The following is a 25,175-nucleotide window of genomic DNA, read 5'->3' as shown; positions in this document are numbered from 1 at the left end:
AACAGAGTCCTAGTTCACTCAATCTCCTCTCACACTGATCCAGAGAACAGCAGTGCAAACACAAGAATCAACAAGTCTATAATCCCCCCACTTTAGGGCTATGCTAGGTAAGTCTGAGAGGAAGTTTAGCCCCTATTCACAGGAAGCTTTAAGCCACAGGCTTTCCCACAAAATATGCATAAGGCTCAGAGCACGACGGGATCTTTGGAGATGAAGTAGGTTAACCACAGCAAAGGAAAGGTGGGCGTGAAGAAAACGTCCCGCGAGGCCTCCAGGAGTGTAGAAAAGACCCCCACGGGGAACATTTCTGCAGCTGAAGCAACCAGTCACGCCCAAAACCTCAACAATCACCCCTCCAACCAACACCAAACAGATCTGAGGCCAACTCATAAAACAAAGAAACACGTCACAGAAAAAAAGGTGCTTTATTTCAAAACAAATGTATCCCAAAGGTGGATTTTTTTTTTTTTTTTACAAAATCTATACATTGCAAATACATTTAATCTTTGCTATTTTTTGTTTTGTTACAGTAGCTCATATGTAAAACAAGTGGAAATGATGATCTGGAGAAGTGTACGTGTGATTCATCACATTCTAGTGCATTCCATTGATGGATCTCTGACTTCCTATCGAAATTGCAGATTTAAACAAACTAATAAACAAAGGTTCTGCCAACATATATACATAACAACTTTGTTTTTATCTGCATTGTTTAAACCTGTACACAGATATTTTACATTATAGCTCTTTGAGGTGCACCGTGACTCAATCGTCACACGTCATTTAATGAGCAAAACAATTAGTTATTGTCTGAAAATCTGCAAAAAGCAAATCATACAAAATGGCACACAAAAACAAGGGACAGTACAAAATTATGTTCTCAGGACTTGACCATTTTATGCTTCAAAACGACTTGCATACCTCTTTTGAAAATGATAGTCGCTTCTTCATAGCTTCTGCATGCACAGGAATGCTTGCAGAGCAAGTCTTCAGTTTAAGGCACTACAATATCATCTCCAATATCTCTGAACTCAACCATATGCATCTGCTAGCTTATTAAATCCAGCCAACACGAAAATGTAATGAGCAATAACGTGTGTTAGGCTATCGTCTTCTGCGTTAAATTATGTGTAAGAATGTGTGAGATCTGAGGCCAGAAATCTGAACACTATTGCACAGGCAATGAGCCGATTCATCAAAACACTGTCAGTTAACACCAGCTGATTGGATTTATATATAAAGGACACACAAAAACGCACATACACAGAAACGCAAAGGACAGGCACAGGACTTGATTTGTGACAGCTGTTGAATGCAGTTGGAGGTTAACACTGGGCAGTGATAGTCTGACAAGTCAAGCCAGACAGCTACATTAATACGGGACAAGCTTTCATGTTGAACAATGGCAGTAGTTTCCGATGTATGCCACTGTCCAAACATCATCTAATGCAGAGAGATTCACACAGTGGCAAAACAGTTTTTGATGGCACAAACAAAAGAAAAGCAGAGCTAATACAGCGGCACAGTATGCAAATGCAAGCCGAATTGATACAATTACAGCCGCCCCATTTTGCCAATCATTCTGTCTGGCTTTCCCCCATTGGGCTTCATCAAATCAGGCACGGTCCTCCCCGTCTCGCTCCTCCCTACAGCACTCCAACTCTGAATGCCAGGAGAGAAAAAATAAATGTTGCCATGGCAACCGCCAGGCTGTTGACAGGAGCTAATTTCTGCCTCCATCAGAATGACAGCACCGAAAGTTGATGTGACTCATCAAAACTCACACAAAAACACTTATTGATAGGTTGTCTGAATACAAATGTCATTTCTTCTAATGGCTCTTATCTTTTGTACAACTTTACAATTTTTCTTTTCTTTTTTTATAGATATATAAAAATCGCACAGCATGTCTCACTGCGCAAAGAAAACGGGCTATTGATTTGGCAAGACAAACCCAACATGTAAAATCACCCATAAAGTGGTCTACAGGAGAACCACAGCAGATGACCTAACCTAACAAATGAAGATTAAAATTATACCCACTTTTGGTCCCAAACCATCCTTTAAACCACATAGCTATGAACAGCAAACGAACAATTAAGCTAATGTACAAAAACAAAGAAACTGGTAGGTGTAAACTACTAGAAAAGGTGCGTTTCCTACAAATTTTCTTTAGATAACTCCGTTCATCCTTGTTTCATTTTGCAGCCTGAAGCATTTCATAAGTATCTACGCAGTCTCTTCCTGCTTGTTCTTCTCAGACATACCACTCCCTCCGGGAGATCATTGAGCCATCCGTGTGAGACACGTACTCATTGTCGTAGCAGTCCTCCGGCAGGTAGGGGGAGCCATTGCTCATGACTTGCGGAGCAGGGTACCTGCGAGGCTGCGGCTGTAGCGAGCTCCTCTGGATGTGATGGGCCGGACTGTAGCTCTGTGGATGACCAGTATGATGATTGCTGTGGAAGCCATGCTCATGGTTCTGATGGTTATGGTGATTGAGTTGACCTGCTTCTCTCAGAGCTCTGCTGCGACCATTTGGTGATCGCTCTCGGTCAAAATCTCCCCATTCTTCCCTATCCTTATCTGGGTAGATGGTGCCGTTATCCTGGTTGGATTTGAGTTTGGTGTCAGGACTTCCCTTGCTGTAGACTTGCTGCAGCTCATGGGGCTGAGGAGCCTTCTGCATGTCTGATGGGCCGTGATACTGCTTTGTATAGTAGTCTCCGCGGAAAGTCCGACGCTGACGCTGGTAATAAACCCCAGCCAGAATGAGCAGCAACAGCAGGAAGAGGGCTCCACCCACTGCCCCGCCCACAATTGTGCCTAGGCTCCCCTCGTGCAGAGGCGCCAGGGTCGGAGAGGTGATGAGGGCTCTCTGCTTATTGCCAGGTGCGGTGGCAGAGATGTCAGCAGTTAGGAGGCGCACTGGGGTGGTGGGGGGCATGGTGGTGGTTGAGGGAGGATCTAATGGAGGGAAGGAAGGAGAGGCATAGAGGGGGAGGGGGGGTTGGGGGTTCGGGAGTAAGGGATGGACAGACAAAGAAAAGTAGATAATGTCAATGCCAACTACATCAGTATTTTCATTAACAGTCATATGAATCTGTAAAGATTGTAACATCTAGCATGACATCAAGCATGAATAACAGGACTATCTTCTGTTGCTGTGGATGAGACAGTACCAGGTTTTGAAGGAGATCTTTTATTCAAAGCATCTTCCAAAAGCTTCAAAACATGAAACCGTCGTCCAGAGCAAAGACAACTAAAACATGGAAGAGAAAGGAAAGTTGGGACTGTCATGATAAGGGGATTTGTGAGAAGCTACATACTAACGTCTCCAGCTAACACCCAGGTACAGTTGTCTGCAACAATGAAACCTAATGAGCAACATTTGTTTTAGCCGAGAGAGGGAGTACAGATGACCAAATAGCTGAGTGATGAGAACAAACGAAATGGAAGGAAGGGGTCAGGGAAAGGGTGCATGCTACTGGGGGAAGGGTGGGACACCGAGAATACCCAAGGACAGGGTGGCTGCTAAGCCTAACTGCTAACATGGCTTGACTGGTGCTAGGATAGGAGATTGCTTTAACACCATTACCATGCATTGATCGCTTGATTGTGTTAGGGTGCAGCGTGTAGCGTTTCATCGCATTCTGGGCCATGCATCTGGACTATGCAAGCAGAGTTCTCAGAGACAGGGAGCTGAAAGTCAAACTATCCCATTACAGAGTGTCCTGTTCCCGGTGCAATGGGAGCTATTTCGCTGGCTGTGAATTGTGTGCATGCACTGAGTGCAGAACATGAGTTCACTCGCAGGAGTCAGGGCTGCAAGCTTCTCATGGTTATGTGGTTCTAATGTTCCAGTAAAAACAGGAAATAATGTGCTTATTCTTTCTTGAATAAACAATAAACATAGCATACACAAAGCATTCTTATACCATATTGTTTCCTGCAAAGTCAAAGTTCATTTGGATGCAACTGTGGGTCTGAAGAGTGAATGTATGTACAGTATATGTATGCATGTATGAAAGGGCAAAAGAGAGAAAACTTGCCTTTCATTGTTTTTGAAATGGGATTAAAAAAGAAAGAAAAAAAAAGCTTCTGGAAAAACTTGACACTCCCATGGTATTCCAAGCCCAAACTTTTGTTGTATTGTTTAAAACCCTGGAATAGGTCACCCAAAAATCAGTTGTCACTACAGCCTGGGTGGGGCCCACTGCAATTTAGAGAACATAAGGCCACTCTAAAGGCCCTTTTCTAAACCTAAACATGATTAGTTATTTGAGTGGAGCACAGTAAGCAAATATTAAATGTACTTAAACAGCTCTTTTCTATTTTGATGCAATACTCACTGCAAATAATTCATTGCGTAGAAATAACGGTTTTGAATAATTAGGTTTTAGTACAATAGTTTTGAATGATTCATTCAGGATTTTGAATGAGGGGAAACAAGACATATGGATAATGATTTACATATTTTAGCCAACAACCTTATACCTGGGGATGTCCAGCACCGATCAGGTGATCACCGGACCCGATCACGCGGTTTCAGACTTTTTTTTTTTTCAGAAATCGGACGTTACCTCCCGATCAGGACTCAAATACATGTATGCAGATGTGGACAGTTTGGTATAGGTTCAGTAATAGATCCTAATCGGTTATGTACTGACGTCATTTTTCTCATATGCAGTAGAATACTATGGCAAAGGAGCAGACAGAGTAATTAAAATAGCTGGACAGTCATTCACTGACACTGAAGTTACAGCAGAAGCCCCTATTTCACTCCCATGGAGAAAATGATAGTAGACTCCATTTCTCTCTCTCACTGTGGCCCCTTTGACCTGCTGGTGTGACGTTTCCTTTCCTCTCGGCTGTTACAGCGATACTTGTGGATCGAGACACAAGCGCATGTGTGCATAGTGAGTTTTCACCACCGCGTCTATCATGGATCAGCCGTGATCACCACTGCCATTTATCGGTGACCAGCGCCACTGTGTAAGAGCCAATCGCAGCACTTTCTGTCGAGCGCGTGACCAATCATAGGCATTTAACAACTCGCTTGACAATGCCCAAAAAGCAAGTGGGATAATTTTTACTTTTATTTGCTTTAATTGCTCATGTTGTTCTGTGCATGTACTGTGAGTTGTTTAATACATTAAAAAAAGGGTTTCGAGCAGGTAAAATTAAAGGTACAGTTCATATATCTGACTGCTTGTATTAAAGGCCAATACTGTATTACATATACATGCATATAAAATGTATTTTATAATACATTTTGAATCGAAGACATGATAATCGTAACTGAACCGTGAGACCAGTGTAGGCTCACACTTCTAATATATTGTCATTATTTTAACACGTCTATAGATATGCGGTGGCACAGAGTTAGATCTCTTTCTTGACTTCACACAGAAACAAAAGCGTGCGGCTTGACATCACCTTGTTGCAGAGATGCTATTTTTTTAAATGCCGGCAAAGTAGAACTCGGAAGCAGCTTTAAGCAGAAAGCGCGAGTATGTCTGCGATCTGGAGGTATTATAAAGTTGATGACGACAACATTGCCATAGCAAACTGTCAGATATGTAAACTTGGGGTTGCCTGCTGGGTATTTTAAAGTTTTTGGTAGATTTTTATTATATTTGCTGTTGCAGTAAAGTCAAAAAGTGAAGAATGTATATGATTTATTACTTTATTGTTCAAGCTATCTCACAGAAGTGCTCTGTTAGGGTTGTTGAATTAAATTAAAAATAAGGAACATCCTGGATCTGTTGCTTCACTCTTTATTTTATTAATGTATTATAGAAGTATCAGATGGGAAAATCGGCAGATACTCAAAATCAAATGACTAAATCGAGAGCAAAAAACCTGACCTGGACATCCCTACTTATACTGCTCTTAATACTAGTGGCTCTAATATTGCACAATTCATATTTAGTGCATTTTTGGACATAACCTCCATGAACCACAGTTATATAAAAAAGACCAGCATGGATATCTTTGAGACACAAAGGAATGCAAGTTTGCAACAAAGTAACAATAAGTAAACCCTGTCAGGAATGTAATTTCTCTTTGAACTATGCCCTTAGCCTACAAGGACATGGATAATGTCAATTTGTTTTAATTTATTCCATTTCACCCAGCGAGTTAAAGAATAATTTATTTCAATCAATAAACAGTACAGCGTCTTGCCTCAGCATGTCAATGTACAGATGGGAGGAGAACAGGACATAAAGAGAGGTCATGGAAATCCCTCGCCTTCTCAAACTCTCCTTCTCTTTCAAACCATAAATTTCAGATTTATCACAATTCATGCAGAGCATGTAGTGCCTTATGACTGTCCATACATCTTAAGAACCATTTAAACCGGAGTGTGATCGGTCTGTTTGGAAGGTGTGAGATGGTGTGTATTTGATGGGTGATTGGTGACCACACAGGTAGCGGCAGGGTGTTTAACATGCAGGACAGGTACTGGCCACCCGTACTCATGCACAGAGATCAGCGACTAACAGCAGACGCACACACTTTCACACCCACTCTGTCAATAAGGAAACAGTAGCAGTAGGCATTCCAGAAGAAACATCACGACTCAAACAAAATGGCACAAAGAGAGTCGTAGAAGACAAAGGCAGACAACTTTCATATAACACACACAATGCAGAAACTTCATGCACGCATACTCTGAATCTTTCTCAAGGGGAGAGAATAAAAAAAAAAACGTAAAAAAATATATACATAATTAATGATGTTGAAAAGCTAGTGAATGTTTCATGAATCTAGGACATCTTTCATTCAAGGTTGCTTCCGCTCTATTCTAGCCTTGTATCTGCGTGACAGTCTCAAAGATGTAAGTGTGCACAAGGGAGGAAGAAAGAGCAGCAGAGAGAGGAGATAAAGGGAGAATAAGTGAGCGAGAGAGGAAGCAATGAGTGACTATCACATTAACTAATTAAACAGCAGGATTCAAATGTTTAATGGTCACAAATATTTTGTAAGACAAATATCTTGGTGTCTTACAGCAGACACTCGTCTCATAGGTCAATTAAATAATGATGGACTCAAACTCCATAATAATGCTTCAAAAAGTTTAAAGCTGGGCTTAAAATAGAGTTAAACGAAGAGCCAATGCCTCTCAGGCAAATGCTTCAGGTTTAGAAAAATGATTACGAGATTATGTGCCTCAAAAAACGGATCAGATCCATGCGAGTGATGAGATGAGGGGGTATAGAAAAGAAAACATCAAACATCTGTGAGGCTTGAAGTAAAGGTTCACCCAAAAGTTTATTTGCTCACTCTCACCTTCATATAAAAGCATACAGATTTTAAATGAGCAAATAAAAATTAAACATTCTCAGGGGATTCTTTTCCTTTTACAAGTTCAGGTACTGCGTTTTCATTGCTTCATTTAAGAAGTCAGGAGTTCATGCAGACATACAGACTAAAAAACCTTCGGTGTGTTGATAAAGCTTTAAGTGCTTAAAATAATTGTTTGTCTTACCATTGTTTCTCCAATTACATACTGGTAAACACTGGTAAGATGTCATATCACTCACCCTGAATGCGTATTCTTATATCTCGACTGTGCAGTCCGATGTCATTTGCCACCTCACACCTGTAAACCCCAGAGTCATTCTTCTGCAGGGGTCTTGTGAATGCCAAAGTGTTATTCACCATCTCTGCTCCATTCGGCATCTCTCCATCCAGCCTAAAACACGCATACAAACCTTTATCACAAGGTTTCCAAACATCAAAAACTTAGGTTTGTCTAGGCACTGCAGACAAAAGGCAGGAGCATTACAAATCCACAAAATCATTTGAAGGTTTTACCGAAAAGTAATTTCTTGTTATCTTAAAGACCATTTAATATAGGGTGCATCCATACCAGTCCTGCTCCAGCTCTGCTACAAGTTAAGCGTGTCAAAATATAAAACAAAGAACTTATGCGAGAAAAAGAGAAGTTACCTGATCGGTCCAAGGTTTGTCACTTGCATTGGTCCGGATCAAACACTTATTAATTAATTTTTTTTTATTTTTTTGGTGCAGTTCACTTTAACACTTTTTTTTTTTAAACAAGTGAACCAGGAATTGTAAACAAAACTCCACAAGTGCCAAATTCAGCCATTTATTGGATAGAAATTGTTGCACTTCTGAGGCTGCCACTGACAAACCTATAGCTGTAGCTCTAGGGACCGATCATGTAACTTTGCTTTTTCTCGCACAAGATCTTTGTTTTATATGTTGACACGCTTACATTTTTTTTTTTAATTAGGTGGCAGAGAGGATAAACCTGAAAATAATGTCCCTGTGTTAGATCTTGTGAACACACAATCTGTTTATTTTGTAAAGTGATGATGTCATCATCCCAAGTCTTGACCCTAGTCAGACACAGCTACATCACATAATAGCAACAACAACAATCAAACTCCAAACATGTGCTCTGTGGGAGATGGGAGATTACGGTTCCACATACTGGTCCGGCAATGTGTACAACACCATTTTAAGCCAGTTTCAGTTACATGTGCACGTGGATCATTTTTAGGATTGTTAAAATTATAATAATAATGATGATGATGATGATGATGATGATGATGATGATAATAATAATATATAAAAATATAATAATAATAATAATAATAATTATTATTATTATTATTATTAATAATAATCATAATAACAATTAATAATAATAATAATAATAATAATAATAATAATAATAATAATAAAAACAACAACATTTAAAATAAAATAAATAAAAATGATAATTCACAGCGAGAACGTTGAGGCTTAATGTAGATATAGCCACAGTGCATTAGTAATCAGCATATATAAACAAAAAAGAATGGCTGAGGAAGTCATGAAATAAGTCCATTTAATGACTTGTACTCAAACATGATTGACGTGTAATATTAAATATGGAGTAAACAATACTGATGAACATTAGAGGCAGCCATCTAATTTTCTTTTAACGTACACAATGTTCAGGCATTCACTCATGTAATCAATTCATCTGCATTGAAACCGGACAATCTCAAATCAACTTTTGGGTTGTGAATCAGAGATGACCTCCTGTCTAAGAGGAGTTCATGAAACATGCTATAACACCCTTGAACCCATTCCAGACACGTTGTGCTGTGGCTATTGTTGTGAGTGTAGTGGCTACACACCTGATCCATCTGAAGTGCTGGGCAGGCGGGTTGGCCTTGGCTCGACACTTCAGTTGCACATTCTCCCTGCCCACATACCAGTCTCCGTCATAGCCCAGCACCAGGATGTCTGGAGCAACTGTGCGCACACACACATAACACAAAGACATCATTCAGAGTAGTGTAAGAAATATAAGGTAATGCTGTGCCTAGTTAAAGATCCTAATTAAGTGACAGGGTGCAGTATTCTGGACTCAATGCATTTGTGTTAAAACTGTAAGTTGGGCATACTGTACAGAACACACGAAGAACATATGGTAGAGAAAATGACAGACATATCGACAGAGAGAGAATGAAGGGTAAAAAGATAGAGCGATAGATAGAATGGTTGTTGAATATAGAGAACAACAGATTAAGGGCTGCACAATATATCGTTTTAGCATCAATATCGCAATGTGCGAATGTGCAAGTCACATCGCAGGATGCCAAGCAATTTCAAATTTATTTAAACCAGTTGGACACGAAATTATAAAGTTTGCCACTTTAACTAAGATTAATTGTATAGAATTATTAATATAACGAAGACTATAGTGCTCCATTTTACTTTTGATTATTGAATTTCTGTACCACAATACTGTTAAGACTCCTCCGAAAACCATGAAGCAGTGTTTATTTCATTTTTATCTTGTTCTTTTATTTTCAGCTGTGCTTTACAATTTATTTTATTTTTTGTATATAAAAAATTCTTAAATATTCACATATGCAGATGTACGAAAATGTAAAAAAAATTATTCCAATCAACGCAAATGATGAATTCCTTACAAATATTATGCATGTAATCATGTTCTAATGATTGGATATGAATCAGTGGTTTGATCCTTGCAAATTATGTCTTACTTCGGGACAAGTAGACAGAGGTATCTCTATTTTTTGTTGTTGTTTTGCGTATTTGATTGTGTTGAATTATTCATATGTACGTTTGGGGTGGGTTTGAATTGTTTTGTTGTGTTGTAAAATGCGTATGAAGTTTTATTTTTGATGATGTAAGGAGGGCAAATTGAATAATATTGGAATGCATTTTAAACCGGTTTAGTCCTGTTTGATTTATTTTTGTCTTTAGCTCTATAAAGGGTTACTGCACTACAAGTATAGCCTTTGTAGCACTGACTTTATAATTATGTATTTTTACTAATAAATTTATAAGTTGGCACCCCTACCCAGTCAGATCGCTACATAAATAATTTCTTACAAAAATGATCATCGCAATATATAAAAATCATAGAAAAACTAAATATTGCAATGCCAGTTTTTCCAATCTAGTCAATGACTATAGAATACATGAGGTGTCACTCAAAGTTTTGAATGGGGAAAAGCGTAACGGTCAATATGGCGAATGAGGCCCCGCCTTCTAGTACAGAAGCCAATCAGTGATCACTATAGACTGACGATTCTCTGGGGGAGAGGTTGGGACCAGACGTGGATTTTTTGCGATTCGAACGTTTAGAAATTAAACTAAAGAGACAGTTGTGCTTTTATTTTATTGGTGATTCATAATATGAAATTTAATCTTATGCTTGGCAAAGAAATTTGAGAATTTGATGTTTCCCCATTCAAACAGAATTCCAAAACATACCGCCTGAGAGGTGTTTCAAAGATGGCTGCCGAATGAAATGACTTGCCTTTTAGAGGGACTTTGATATCGTGCAACCCTTAATAAAATGCAAGAATATTACAACGACAGATAAACTGATGGTTTGATAGAACACCAGACTAAAGTATAGAAAGTTAGAGTCACAGACAGAGAAAGAGACAGATATATAGAATGGAGAGAACAATATATGAATGACAAAGAATGGATAGAAGCGATGGAAGGATGAATGAATGACAAAATGGATGGATAGATGAATGAATGACAGAATGGATGGATGATGATTCACTGAATGGATAGAATGAATGCATGGATGCTAGGAAGACAGATACAAAGATAATTAAGTTTTGAATAAAATCAAAATGAGAAAGTTGCAACATCATTTCTTGTTACTGTGACTTTATATCTTTTTTAAAGAAGATTTTAAGTTATGCTGTTAGATTTAATGTACATCTGCTAGATACAAACCCTATCGGAAAGAGTTAGAGTTAAAAAGCATCAAGAAAGTATCAGCTGTAAGTTTGTGGGACAATATTATCATATTTGTTTTTAATGAGAGGACGATCTTTCAAAGTGTACACCATTTATCCATGATGAATAGTACAACAAAGCAGTAACCTATAACACAGCCCCATTATGAATACTAATTGATCATAAAGCGACATTATTCATCATTAGGACTTGGTGTATATGCCTGACCAGCGCTGTAGAAGACCACTTACAAAAGACAATGGACTCTGTATTGATCTGTGTCTTTAGAAAAGCTCTTTAAAAATTCTTTAAGCGAGTGTGCTGAATTAAGAGGTCATGTAGACAAAATGAGATGAAAAAGATGGATGAAAAAAAGAAAGAACAGAGCTTTCGTGACTGGAGTCCTCATTGAGTGCAGAAGCAGAAGCGTCGTCCCATGACTGATGTGACCTCTCCCTTCCTATACTCCCTACACCGGCTGCTTCCTTCCCTACATCTATATTTCATACATCTGTGCTTACGCACTCACCACCACCGCAGATACACGGGTTCGCGCCCTTCTCAATGCTCACTGGTGCTTAGCTCAAGTCTGTGTAGAAATCGTTAAATGACGCTGATAAATCATTTGTCTGAAGCATCAATACCCTTATTCAGTACAAGTCTGTGAAACCTTGAGGACAGCAACCCAGCGAAAGGGCTTTTAGCTTCATCACGCACAAGACATCATGTCATATGTGCAGTTACCACACTGTGGTGATATGGAAAACAGATGTGAGCTTTGGACATAAATCTGTTTGCTATGACGTGGTATATAAAAAAACCCTGAAAACATCAGTTACCCTCAAATCATCATGGAGAAGCTGCTTTGGGTTTGTTGTGCTAGGTTGAGCAAACAAAAACAGGCTTGCGTGCGCACGGGAATGAGCACCAAATGAGGGTAAAAGTTGGCTTTGGGGAGTAAATAGGTTTAGTGGCCAATTGGCTAGTGAACGGTTGCATGGTTTAAATGGTAAGCACTGAAAACTGATCCTGACAGCTTTTTAATTTGATGTGTGAGCAAATTGAAAATAAAAGCAGACACGCTTAAGGGAAAGTCAATGAGTTTACATTTAATATTTACTATTTGAATATTTAGTATTTCATTTTTTCCTTAATGACCTATCAATGTCTGTGGCTCTTTTCATGACAAGATTAATGCATTTTCCAAACAAATAATCTAACTGAACAGAGTAAAATCACTGCCTAATGGGGTTTAATTCTGAATGCATAAAAATATTGCTTGTTTGTTGTAAAAAAAAAAAAAAAAATTTAACAATGACAAAATAAATACTAATTTGTGCATCTCCTGACTTCAGTGTGCATCCATGCTGTTGTTGTAGATGGTGTATTCTGGGAAGTTTTCGTACCCCTTGTTTTCGAGTGTGGTCCTGAAAAAAAAATATCTCTGTTTCAAGGGCTATCTAGCCATTCCCCTTACGCCTACGCCTTCAAGCTAAAGTGAATTGGGACACCCCTACCCCTTCATGTGAACATGCAAAACGGTAAGAGGAAGGGCTAAGGGGTAGAATTGGGATTGGGCTTAAAATTGTTAATTAGTATTTTTTAGGCTACATTGTGATCCTTAAATAAGAGTCTTATCATCAAATGATTATTGTTTTAAGCATTCATATTTCTGGTATACAGTGATCAACGCTATAACTCAGTTTACTTTTTGCTGCTTCATGGATTTTTATGTGTAATTTGACATGCTTTTTAAATTTTTTTTTTACAGAGCATTGTGTTCTGCATCCTTATTGGCTGTAGAACGTGTCAATCAATCTCCTCCGTGCCGTTTCCTATACTGTACAGAATGCGTTCAGCTTGCTAAATTTAGATAAATCGTTGATTACTAGCAGTGTGACTCTGAAGTGCTGTACTGTATGCTTGCAAGTTCTCCCCACAATGTCGACGAAACGTTCCGCACCATTAAAGGTACCTGCGGTAGCACCCAAATAGGCAGAGGGAGATGCAAACTAATCACACAAAAAGTTGAACTTCTGAACATGCTAAAAGGAAGGTAGCAGTTATGCGGCTGTAGGGTGTCATTATGGGATAAAAAAATTAAGATCAAATGGTTTTGATCAGTGGTTCCATTCTATAATACTGGACTAATTTTTCTACGAAGGTTTGAACTTTGAGTGTTTAAACAAAGAAAAATGTGAATGCCTGTGTGAGAAAAGTGTATAGTGAGGAGTTTTACAGCCCTAAAACATCAAACATATAATAATTGTAAACATTTCTCCTATTGTGTTTTTTTAAGAACGTAACTCCCGCGAATAATGAGGGACCACTGTATAGACCATTATTACACTTTACATTTTAGGGAGCGTCTTACATAGATCACTGTAATGATGGAAACCGTCATGCATGCAAAAAAGCTCAAAGACTCCCTTACATTATTTTCTTTTTTATAATAATTTTTAAAAAATTATTATTATAATTTTAGGGGTTTTCACCTTTATTGTACAGGACAGTAGAGAGTATTGACAGAAAAGCATGGGGAGCAGAGAGAGGGGAAGGATCGGCACAGGACCACGAGGCAGTAATCGAACTCTGGTCGCCGTGAGCATTGGAGTACACGCGCCGACGCACCAACCACCACACCACCGGCGCCGACATTCGACCATTATTTTGATCATATTTAATTAGACCTTTAGTAAATGCAAAATTTACAGTAAAAAAAAACAAAAGGAAGAAAAACAAAAAACAGGTGAACACTTAAACCGATACTCACACTGTACATTAATGATGTAGGGGATCCTGAAGTCACTCTGCAGAGCAGGGTGTTTCACCACACATGTTAGAGTGTGTCCCTGTGCATGACGGGACGGCTGCCAGATGTAGTGCACCTGTGTTGTAGTGGTGCCGTTGGCGTCATCCTGCATGTGGGCCTCAGACATCCCATACAGATTGGTCTCCCAGGACACGTCAGCAGGGGGTCGAGCCCTCTCAGCAATGCAGGTGGCCACTGTGGTCTCATTGCCACCGTCAATCAGTGCAGAAGATCCAGCAGAGACGTACACCTTCGGCTCAACTAAGACAGACAGAGAGAGACAGAGTCTGTGTTAACGTGAGAACATGGGTTTTCTCATTCACATTTTGGGTTTTAATGGCATTTCCTTCAGTCAGAAAACATCCAAAAATACACTTTCTTTTGACTCCATTTAATCAATGAGTGTCAGCAAATTTGAATTATACTACATATTTTCAAAGGGTAAAAGGGATATATTTTTACTGTTTTGACAAATCTCCACTTCAGCAGCACTTACACCACACCTCACGGTTTAATAAATCTTCATAAGGTTTTTACAAAGGCATATGTCAATACATATTACACCTAATCATTTCTAATCATTCTACAAAATAATGAAAATGTCTATTTTTGCTATGGCTTTTTGTAACATTTTCTTTTAAAAAAAATATTTGAATGTTCTGACTTTTTTGCTAGAAATGTGCAAATAAGCACATTACATTATTCTGTTTACACATGACGAATATCCGTACTAAACAAATCTCGATCTGCTTGGTTCCATATTCCATCCCTTAAAAACAGTGGCTCATTTGCAAATTTAAACATGACATTTTAGAAGATCTGTAATACATAAAAATCCTTGAAATTTTTTATGTGATCAACCAACTGAGGATGAATGGTGATAAATATTAGTTTATTTACCCAGATCTTCTGCAGTGTTTTACACAAGTGTACCACACTTGTGCTTAATGCAAGACGACGTGTTAATTATTAGAACGTTGTATTAAGACAACAAACAGAATTAAAGGAAATCTATTCTGACTGGCGAACTAAGTTATATAAAGGCTATTTTCCTCAGCATTGAGAATCTCTCTAGTAGCACAGCAAATAAATTCATAAACTGATAAGAATGACTGAGAGAAAATTAGATTTTCTCTAAGTAAAAGACTTATCAGAATGAAAAAAAAAAAAAAGTGACTACCGGCCTTGGTTTCTCATCAGAAAGCACTAAGTGCTTTTCCAGAGAAGATGAAATTATTTGTTTTAATGGCTTATCCAGTTTACATGGCAGAAGGGGCGGGGTTTGGGCGTGTGCAAGCCGTTAGGAATTCAGTAGTGTTCAGGCCTGGAAAACTGTGGTTCGCCTCTGCAGCGACTGACAGGAAGTTAATATGTGTGGGGCCATTTCCCTTTCTGCTCCTCCACTTAGTACTATTAATGATGGGACTTAAGAAAAGCCATGCTAACACTGTCATACAGTAGACTGAAAACAAGAGCAGGTATGCTGAAAATTCAGCTTTGTACTGTACCTCAGTGTCGCCTGATCTGATTTTAATAGGTCGATCAAGAAACATCTGGCATTATCAATGTAGAAAACAATGCTGATTAACACTTCTGTGGAAATTATGATACATTTCATTATCTTTAATAAAAAAAAAAAAAACTTCAAATATTTGAAATGTTTTATAACATTATAAACGATTTTAATATAATAATTGATTGCTTGCTGAATAAAAGCAATAATTTCTAACAAAGTACTTATTCTTCCTCAAGTTAAGTCCTTTCATGTTGTTTTGCTTGTTGTGAAACATTCACAACTTTAGTTTAGAGAAACCCAAAGCATTATTTAACATAATATGCATTGCATTAGAAAGTTACTGACCCTACAGTGTAGAGTATCCCAAAAGCAGAGGGCATCTTTCTCACACTCACTCTTACATACGCGCACAAACCTAAAGCTTTATTTAACATAATGTGTATTGTATTAGAAGTTATCAATATACTGCACTTTATGATGAATATTAATTAGCAGAAGTCAAGGGACATGTAGCAAATGTCAGCATTCAAAGACTACCCTTGGTTTCTCCATCTCTATGTCTCCACCACACGTTTCTTTCTCTCCCCATCTTGTGAAGTATTAACATTGGCAGCTGACCTTCAGAGACAACAGTAGCAGCTGTGGCTGTCGTACCTTCAATGATCTGCTGGTGTGTGTTGAATGACATGTCGTAAGCGTCTGTGTGTGTGTTTGCTTTATGCCTGTGTGTGATGACTCTCGTGTGTCACTTTAAACTATAAATTCAACAGGACCTAGCAATGACATCCTTGACCCTACAGTGTAGAAGATCCCAAAAGCAGAGGGTATCTTTCTCACACTCACTCTTACACGCGCACACACACACACACCATTCCTCCTGATCTAATTATAGCTCTGGCGCGTGTGTGTCCCCCCCTCACTTCACCAGCACTTTCCATCCTCCTGCATCCCGTCCCCCTCCATTGCTCCTTTTATTAAAGCCCTCCAGTCCCTGTTCGTCTCTGCTCTCATTCACGTTCCTTCCAATTGCACAGCTCATTTTAGCGATGACATCATCTTTTTCAATTCATCCTTTTCTATGCTTTCATGAACCTCGGCTCTACTTGTCTATCTGCATGTCACATATTATGGCTGAACAGCTTTTCCACTGGATGAGTGGCACACATCAAAACCAGATTAAATATTTTATGATTATATACATGGGAATAATTTTATTTATTACATGCATCATAGCAGTAATAACATATTATACAGAACCGTAGATGTTTTTAATTTGGTTTTTAATTTCAAATTTTATTGAAATATAGATATTTGTCTGTCTGACTATCTATCTATCTATCTATCTATCTATCTATCTATCTATCTATCTATCTATCTATCTATCTATCTATCTATCATCTTAAATTTCTAAATTGTGTCATTATGAACAGGAGCGGATTTAACCAATAAGGAAGGTAGGCGGCCGCTTGGGGCCCGAAGACATCTGAGAACCACCAATAAATATCTAGAAGAGTAAATTATACCTATAAACAACATTGTTTATCATATTTTGTATAGTGAGTCAAACAAATAAATAATATATATATATATATATATATATATATATATATATATATATATATATATATATATATATATATATATATATATATAAATAATGTATGTATATGTACTCATCATCTCAAATAGCTAGTTTGTAAATGATGCAATTACTAATCTTAATGTAGTAATGAATTTTTTTTAACAAAGTATGAAAACACAATCATTAAGCACATTATAAATGTGCCTGTAAGTCAAAAAATAAAGCATTTGTAGCTGCAGTTATAAACTGCTTACTAATGTCTATTAATGTAGAGTTAACGCAACAAATAATGAATTCCCTATTTGCTAATGTTTAATAGAGTATTCATAGTATGTAGTTATTAGTTACAATTTTTTCATCAATAACATTTAATATACAATAAAACAATTTTTTTGTTATTATTATTATAATAAATGTAATGTTAAGTAATTATAATATTATAAAATAAAATATCCACCACCCCCAAACATGGAGCACTCCAGCAGTCAAATTTATAAACAATATGTATTTATTATTTTCAGTAGTAAATTCATTTTAAGAAAACTGATCATTTAAAATGTAGAGCTTGCATTAAGATAAAGCATGGAAAATAAGAATGAGTGTCAAAAGAAAACAGCAAAATAAATAAATCATTAAAGTAGAAAGAGTCCATTTTAGGACTTGGGCCCCATGGCTAGAGTTGCTTAGGGCCCCCAAATCACTAAATCTGCCCGATTCTGAAACAACTCGCACACATATCATTTTATATGGATAGGATTTTACTTTTACTTCACTGCCGTAATTTGTTCTTGAACCGGCTGATCCTAACATTATCATCATTATTCTACAATGATTGTACATTCAACTCACAGAAGAAACAGCGACTCTCTGCACGCCTCCACAGCACAATACATAATTGATACACCTAACATAAAGCACCGTGCTTGTAAACTTCCTTTTGTTGTCTTTTGTTCACTCAGATTACTAAAGCACTTCAATAGAGTTCAGTTGTATCTGTGTTTAGCAGAGCAGATCTGTGGCTCTGGGGGTTTGGTGGAAGAAGAGACTTTAAACATCACCATGTTCTCCGAAAGAGCTGGAGAGTCTCCCAAAACACTGCTTTTCATTCCTGCCCTGAAGTTGCTCTTAATGTTTTTCCACCCTTTCGCACACACACTGCATACTTGCCCACTTACACAAAAAAGCAGCACTTTATTCGGCAGCTGTGATGTGCATCCACTCGCACGCCTTTCTTTGTTTGTCAGCCGCACACATGAGAAAGTTTGGTCACGGCACTGTAGCATTCATACACAAGCACCACGCTATGGGTGCATAATCTAACTAATTCAGAAAGCAAAAACATACACCGTTTTTGGAATCTGATTACTTGATCTAAATGACAGGTAATCAGCTATTAAACAGCACTGAGTACTTGTAATTAGATAATATTGTTTTAAGATCCTCATTATGGACTTAGTTAAATTTTTTAGTTACAGTATTTTCTAATATGTGTAGTGTTTAAGAGAAAGTTCACCCAAAACTTGTTCACCAAAAAATTGTCATCATTTATTCAATCTTCTTTTGTTCAAAAATCATCTGAGTTTCTTCTCTTTAATACAAAAGATGACATTTCGAAAATGTCTGGTAGCTGGCACCCATTGACTTTCACAGTATTTTTTTTCCTACTATGGAAGTTGTTGAGTTTCAGAAACCAGCTTAAAAAAAATTAATAAAAAATATTACAGTGTGTTCAGAAAAGTATTGAAAGCGCTTTACTTTTTCCACTTTTTTTTAAGTTATGGCATTATTCCATGGATTAAATTAATTTATTTCCTCAAAATTCTACACACAATACCCCATAATGACAATGTGAAAAGATTTTTTTGAAACTGTTGCAAATTTATTAAAAATAAAAAACTTGAAAAAATAAAAATAAATCACATGTACATAAGTATTTACAGCCTTTTTCAAGAAGCTCTAAATTGAGCTCAGGTAGATTCTGTTTCCACTGATCATTCTTGAGATATTTCAGCAGCTTAATTGGAGTTCATCTGTGGTCAATTCAGTTGATTGGGCATGATTTGAAAAGGCATACACCTGTTTATATAAGGTCTCAGGGTTGACCGTGCATGTCAAAGCACAAACCAAGCATGAAGACAAAGGAATTGTCTGTAGACCTCCGAGACAGGATTGTGTCGAGGCACAAGGCTGGGGAAGGTTACAGAAAAATTTCTGCTGCTCTTAAAGTTAAAATGAGCACAGTGGCCTCTATCATCCGGAAGTGTGACTCTTCCTAGAGATGGCCGGCCATCTAAGCTGAGTGATCGAGGGAGAAGAGCCTTAGTCAAGGAGGTGATCAATAACATGGTCACTTTCTGAGCTAGAGTTTTCTGTGAAAAGAGGACAACCTTACAGAAGGTCAACCATCTGTGCAGCAATCCACCAATCAGGCCTGCATGGTAGAGTGGTCAGACGAAAGCCACTTCCCGTCTGGAATTTGACAAAAGGCATCTGAAGGACTCTCAGAACATAAGAAACAAAATTCTCTGGTCTGATGAGACTAAAATTTAACTCTTTGGAGTGAATGCCAGACGTTACATTTGGAGAAAACCAGGCACCGCTCATTACCAGGCTAATGCCATCCCTACTGTGAAGCATGGTGGTTGCAGCATCATGCTGTGGGGATGTTTTTAAGCAGCAGGAACTGGAAGACTAGTCAGGATAGAGGGAAAGATGAATGCAGCAATGTACAGAGACATCCTGAATGAAAACCTGCTTCAGAGTGCTCTTGACCTCAGACTGGGGCAACGGTGCACCTTCCAGCAGGACAATGACCCAAAGCACACTGCCAAAATATTAACGGACTGGCTTCACAACAACTCTGTGAATGCCCTTGAGTGGCCCAGCCAGAGCCTAGACTTAAATCCTATTGAACATCTCTGGAGAGATCTGAAAATGACTGTATACCGTCACTTCCCATCCAACCTGATAGAGATTGAGAGGTACTGCAAAAGGAATAGGCAAAAATTCCCAAAGATAGGTGTGCCAAGCTTGTGGCATCATTTTCAAAAAGACTTGAGGCTGTAATTGCTGCCAAAGGTGCATCAACGAAGTATTGAGCAAAGGCTGGGAATACTTATGTACATGTGATTTTTCAGGTTTTTTATTTTTAATAAATTTGCAACAATTTAAAAAAATCTTTATTTTTTACATTGTCATTATGGGGTATTGTGTGTAGAATTGAGGAAATAAAATTTATTTAATCCATTTTGGAATAAGGCTGTAACATAAAAAATTGTGGTAAAAGTTACGTGCTATGAATACTTTCCAGATGCACTGTATCTATTGTTGTGTTCAACAGAAGAAAGAAACACATTGATTTAAAACCATACGAGAAGATCAAATGATACTTCTGTTTTTGGGTGAAAATCCCTTTAATCAACTGTGATTTAAAATATCACAATAAAAATTGCCAGTAGATATGGAGCCAGATTAGTGTCAAAAATATCACCTTTACAAAATTTAATTCATACTTCCACAACACCCTTTACATTTACAAAACACAATTCGTAAATTCAAAACACACATTCAATTCGTAAAATAAAAACGGCATACTTTGCTGAAGGTGACATTTATATTTCTTTTTTATACTTTATATATTATATACTTTTTATATAGATACTTTATTTAGAAATTCAAGCAAAAATCATGCATTTAATTTATGGTAACATACAAGGATACTTTACTGTGTGCAAGTACAAATAAGTCTCAACCACTACTGGAGACCTTGCTTGACCCAGGAAAAACACTGATTTATGATCCTGATTAACTAAATGGTGCTTACAAAAGTGTGACTGGAGATGGCATGTTCGCTAACAGTATCAGGTATTTCTCATGACTTCACTCGAACTATATCATGGCCTTAATATATTCAGCATCTATACACACACACACACACACACACACACACACACACACACACACACTGTCTCTTATTACCTAGTACGCTGACAGTGGTGGAGGCCTGTGTGTTACCCAGCGGAAAGGTGGCAACCTTGCAGGTGTACACGCCGATGTCAGCGAAACCCACATCTTCCAGCATGATGGTGGCGTCGTGCGCAGAGGGCGAGCGGAAGGACAGGCGTCGCTCATAATCGGGAGGGATGGAGATACCAAACATGGGGTTGTACACGGCCAGGGTCACCCATCCATTGGGCAGCTTCCTCTCCCAGGAACTCTGTGTCAGGCTGAGGTTTGTGTCCACTTGTACCCTGCAGCTGAGGGTGACATTCTTACCCAAAACGGCGTTCACTTTAGGGGGGACGATCACCTTACTGCTATATACCAACCCTAGGGCACAGAAAGGGAGACATGGTTAGTCATGTCAACATTTGAGCAGCTGCAGAAAACAAGCACTTGAACAACATCTCCACTGACAAATCGGTTTTTATCCTGTTGGAGCACCGATCAATCAGACGCCAAGGTCTGTTAGCAGAGCTCTGAGTTTCCAGTGAAAAAAAGTCAATTCCATGTGGTTAGACGTCTGAGGAGGACACCGATACCACACTGGTTAGTTAGTGTAATTTGTTGTGTTGTAAAAGAAGCTAATGAAATCAGCTTTATTGTGCTGGTGGGAGGATAAAATGTGCCCTAATGTTTGACGCTGTAAAAACACAGATTTCTAAAATGTGTAAAAATGGGCAGACTGAAAAGGAAAACAATAACTAAAGTCAATCTGAAATATAAAATGTTTTCCTAAACACCAATTAGTATGTAATATAATACACGCATTGTATTTGGTTTGTTTGTAACTGTATAAACGGTCCAATAATATTCTTACTGGTCAATGTTTAGTCTGAAATGATGTTTACTTTGAATAAATGATGCGTTTTGTGATAAAATGTACAAACACACATTGTACAGGAATCGAAATTGTGACAATTTTGGGCACAAATGCAACCAAGACGATCTATGTAACCTAAAAATATACAGTATTTGTGCCATACCTGTCAACCCTCCTGTTTTTCCCATGATTTTCCCATATTTTACAGTTCTATCCTACTATCTGTAAAGGATAGACCCTTTCTATGAAGGGTGGCAATAAACATTAAAGAGCCGATCCTCCCTATGCGCAACCCATATTGCCGAACCACCAGGGGACACCGCTTTCTCTTAATACAAGTCTATTCTGTGCTTTCGTTTCCTTTAGGCATGAAAACACTTTAAACTAAATATTTAAAATGGCGCAAATCTCTTCCTTCCTTTTTGTAATCCTCAAAACAGTCATATAGTGGTGGGTGAATGTCAGCTGATGCGCTCCAAAGTAATAAATAGACTGTTTCCCAAACGGATTCTGTACACGTTTGAAGCGGAGCAAAATCTGTTTTTTGGGTGCGAGTTTGAACAGACATATTCACATAATTAATAACAACAACAACAACAACAACAACAACAACAACATCATCTAGATGTCGATGTCGATCTTTGTGAATTTTTTTCTTGGTGGGCTTTTTTCTAATTTAAATAATTTTGTCCTAAATGAGCATAAAAACTTGATTGATAAACAATCGAATGCTTTCATGTTAAATGTGTGCATTTTTTTAAAAGTGACACCTCTTATTTAATGTAAACAAACAAAAAAATTAAATAAATGAGAGATTCATTGCGTTTTAAATCAGAATGTGTAAGTTATACAGTGAAGAAAAGATTAATGAGATTTGATACCTTGATTCTATTTCTTTATAATAGCTATTAATTTTAATAAGCTAAACCGTTTGCCAATTTATTTGCTGCTAATGTGTACTTTTTTTTGTAAATAATAATAATAATAACAAAATATATTACTGACCGTTAAACTATTTATTTACAATAAAACAGATCAAAATTACCATATTAAGTTATTTGGGGCCTTTTTGTGTGTATGTGTTGGGGGTGGGTGGGCATATCCCTTATTTTCACATCCCAATGTTGAGAGTTATGATTTGTGCGAGTACATGAAATTTAGGAGACATTCACGTAGAATCCATCTTTGCACAAAAAAAAAAAAAGCCAAATGCAGTGCTCAGTGCTAGTTTAAAACAGCTGACATGTGAACTTGCTGCAACAGCCCACAATGCTTGCCCTGCCTTCAAACTCTTCTTTTTGGCCCACTGCTCTAGGACAGAACACGAATGGATTGGTTAATATCACCTGTCAATCACTCAGTTCAGATGACAGGAAGCTACAACCGCAAAAATATAAGGTCTGGATAGCATCAAGTCCGCTATAAAAATGACTAAAGCCATTCACCGCAAAGCTGGTGGGACGTTTTCAGGTATCAGTGTTTGCCACTGAATAAACACATTAAGCACAAGATGTTCTAATGTTATTTAATCTTTCATTTAATAGTCATGATGTTGTTTTCACCATCGCAAAAGAGCATGCATTCATTGGGATTAAACTAATATTACAGCTCATGAAAAGACTGTTATTGCTATTAAGATGACGTATGTAAATAATAAGTTATACGTCAATATCATCTGTTCAATATCAGACACCACCTGTGAGAACATAACAGTTATTATTAACTCAGTTCATCTCATTCACGTCAAGCAGTGCATGCAGGGCCGGTGAGCATAGATTTTTGTTAGTTTTGATTAGTGTTGATTTCAAATGCAATAAATCTGTTAATATCAAACTTAATGGTGCACATCCATTTTTTGGCGGGTGCGCCTAAATTTGGTCTGGTGTGCCTACATTTTTTAACTTCGGAGCACCGGTGCTACCAAGCAAAAAGGTTAATTTTAAGCCCCGTTGTACATCTAAAGCTGTAGTAAAATATTTAGCAAGCAGTTAATAATTTCAAAATAACCCAGGCAGGGGATTTTTTTCTTTCAGTGGATGCCATTTTATCCCTACTGTTTAAGTGTTACATTTACTACAACATAATCTACATATTTGTGATCACGTAAAGCGTCTTTTCTCTCTCCATTTTAAATTCAGAGAAAAATTTCACACGAATCAAAAAAATTCTCAAAATGGATCAGGAACAATACAAGCCAGGGCAGACTAGAGAAAAATCAACTTAAAGTCAGTCTCTGAACAATGGCAGAGCAGCAGTGAATGTGCCGGTCTGCGCAGACATTAAACCCAAAGGGCTTTAAAATAGGAACAACATGGGCATTTACCACAAAAACGGACTGTTCTCCTCTCTGCCTCCTTCCCGCTTGCCTACCTTCCATCGCTCAAGCCGGTCATCATTTTTTCCTCTTTCCATTTGCCGAACAAAAGCTTAATTATGTTTGAAAGAGGGTGTGCGTGTGTGTGTGAAATGTGCGTGCGCGGACGAGACGAGGAGACGAGACAGAAGGAGAGACGATCGCTAAAAGACACCAAAAGAAACAACAAAGGCCACTCGAGGACAACCTGTGTGTCTTATTACACCCAGACAGCTGTGCCCGCACCATCTGAATCCACGTAAGGCGCACACACGCAAACACGCAGCGATGTAGAATCAGTGTGTGCTGTGGGGAGATGCTGGAATTAAGATCATCTGGTGGGATCTTCTCTGGATTCCCACATCAACAGCACATTGATCATCTGCAGGACTGCGCAGTTGCTACAGTACCAAACATTTACCACAGCGCAATATCAGTTTGCAAATTTTGGTAGAATGTGATGTTATTCTGCCAAGTTGAGAAAGTCAACATGAGAGATTTATTGACTTTCTAAAGGATAGTTCACACACGCACACACAAATCAGTCTGTTTATCATACAGGTGTCAATTAGCATGAGATGAGCGAATGATTTGTTTTCTTTAGTGAAACTCAAAAGTAAATATTTTCAAAATAACTTTTGTTCAATTGGGTCAAATTAATCAAAAAAAATTATTGAAATGGACAAAAACAGATGTATTCATCAAAATATCTTCTTTTGTGTGACAGATTAAAGTCATACAAATTTAAAAAAAAAAAAATTACTTTGGGGTCAAACAAGACTTTAGTGTAATTGATCAAATTTGACTTTTATTTTTTTTTTAATTTTATTT

The 25,175-nt window shown here is 37.9% G+C and overlaps 1 protein-coding gene across 1 annotated transcript in view; it reads right to left on the bottom strand.

Annotated features, from left to right (window-relative positions):
- Positions 1-406: 406 nt before the first annotated feature.
- nectin3b (nectin cell adhesion molecule 3b) overlaps positions 407-25,175 on the bottom strand; it is a 61,398-nt gene continuing 36,629 nt past the window's right edge. Inside the window, exons 2-6 of the mRNA XM_056446622.1 lie at positions 21,148-21,498; positions 14,033-14,332; positions 9,162-9,279; positions 7,551-7,702; positions 407-2,967 (exon numbers count right to left, since the gene is read on the bottom strand). Coding sequence (XP_056302597.1) covers positions 2,258-2,967; positions 7,551-7,702; positions 9,162-9,279; positions 14,033-14,332; positions 21,148-21,498 — 1,631 coding nt within the window. The 3' untranslated portion in view covers positions 407-2,257. The remainder of the gene's footprint in view (positions 2,968-7,550; positions 7,703-9,161; positions 9,280-14,032; positions 14,333-21,147; positions 21,499-25,175) is intronic.

Source organism: Danio aesculapii, chromosome 21 (assembly GCF_903798145.1).
Source record: "Danio aesculapii chromosome 21, fDanAes4.1, whole genome shotgun sequence".
Taxonomy (NCBI): Eukaryota; Metazoa; Chordata; class Actinopteri; order Cypriniformes; family Danionidae; genus Danio; species Danio aesculapii.
The sequence above is the reverse complement of the archived record's forward strand: the minus strand, read 5'-3'. Positions and strand labels throughout refer to the sequence as shown.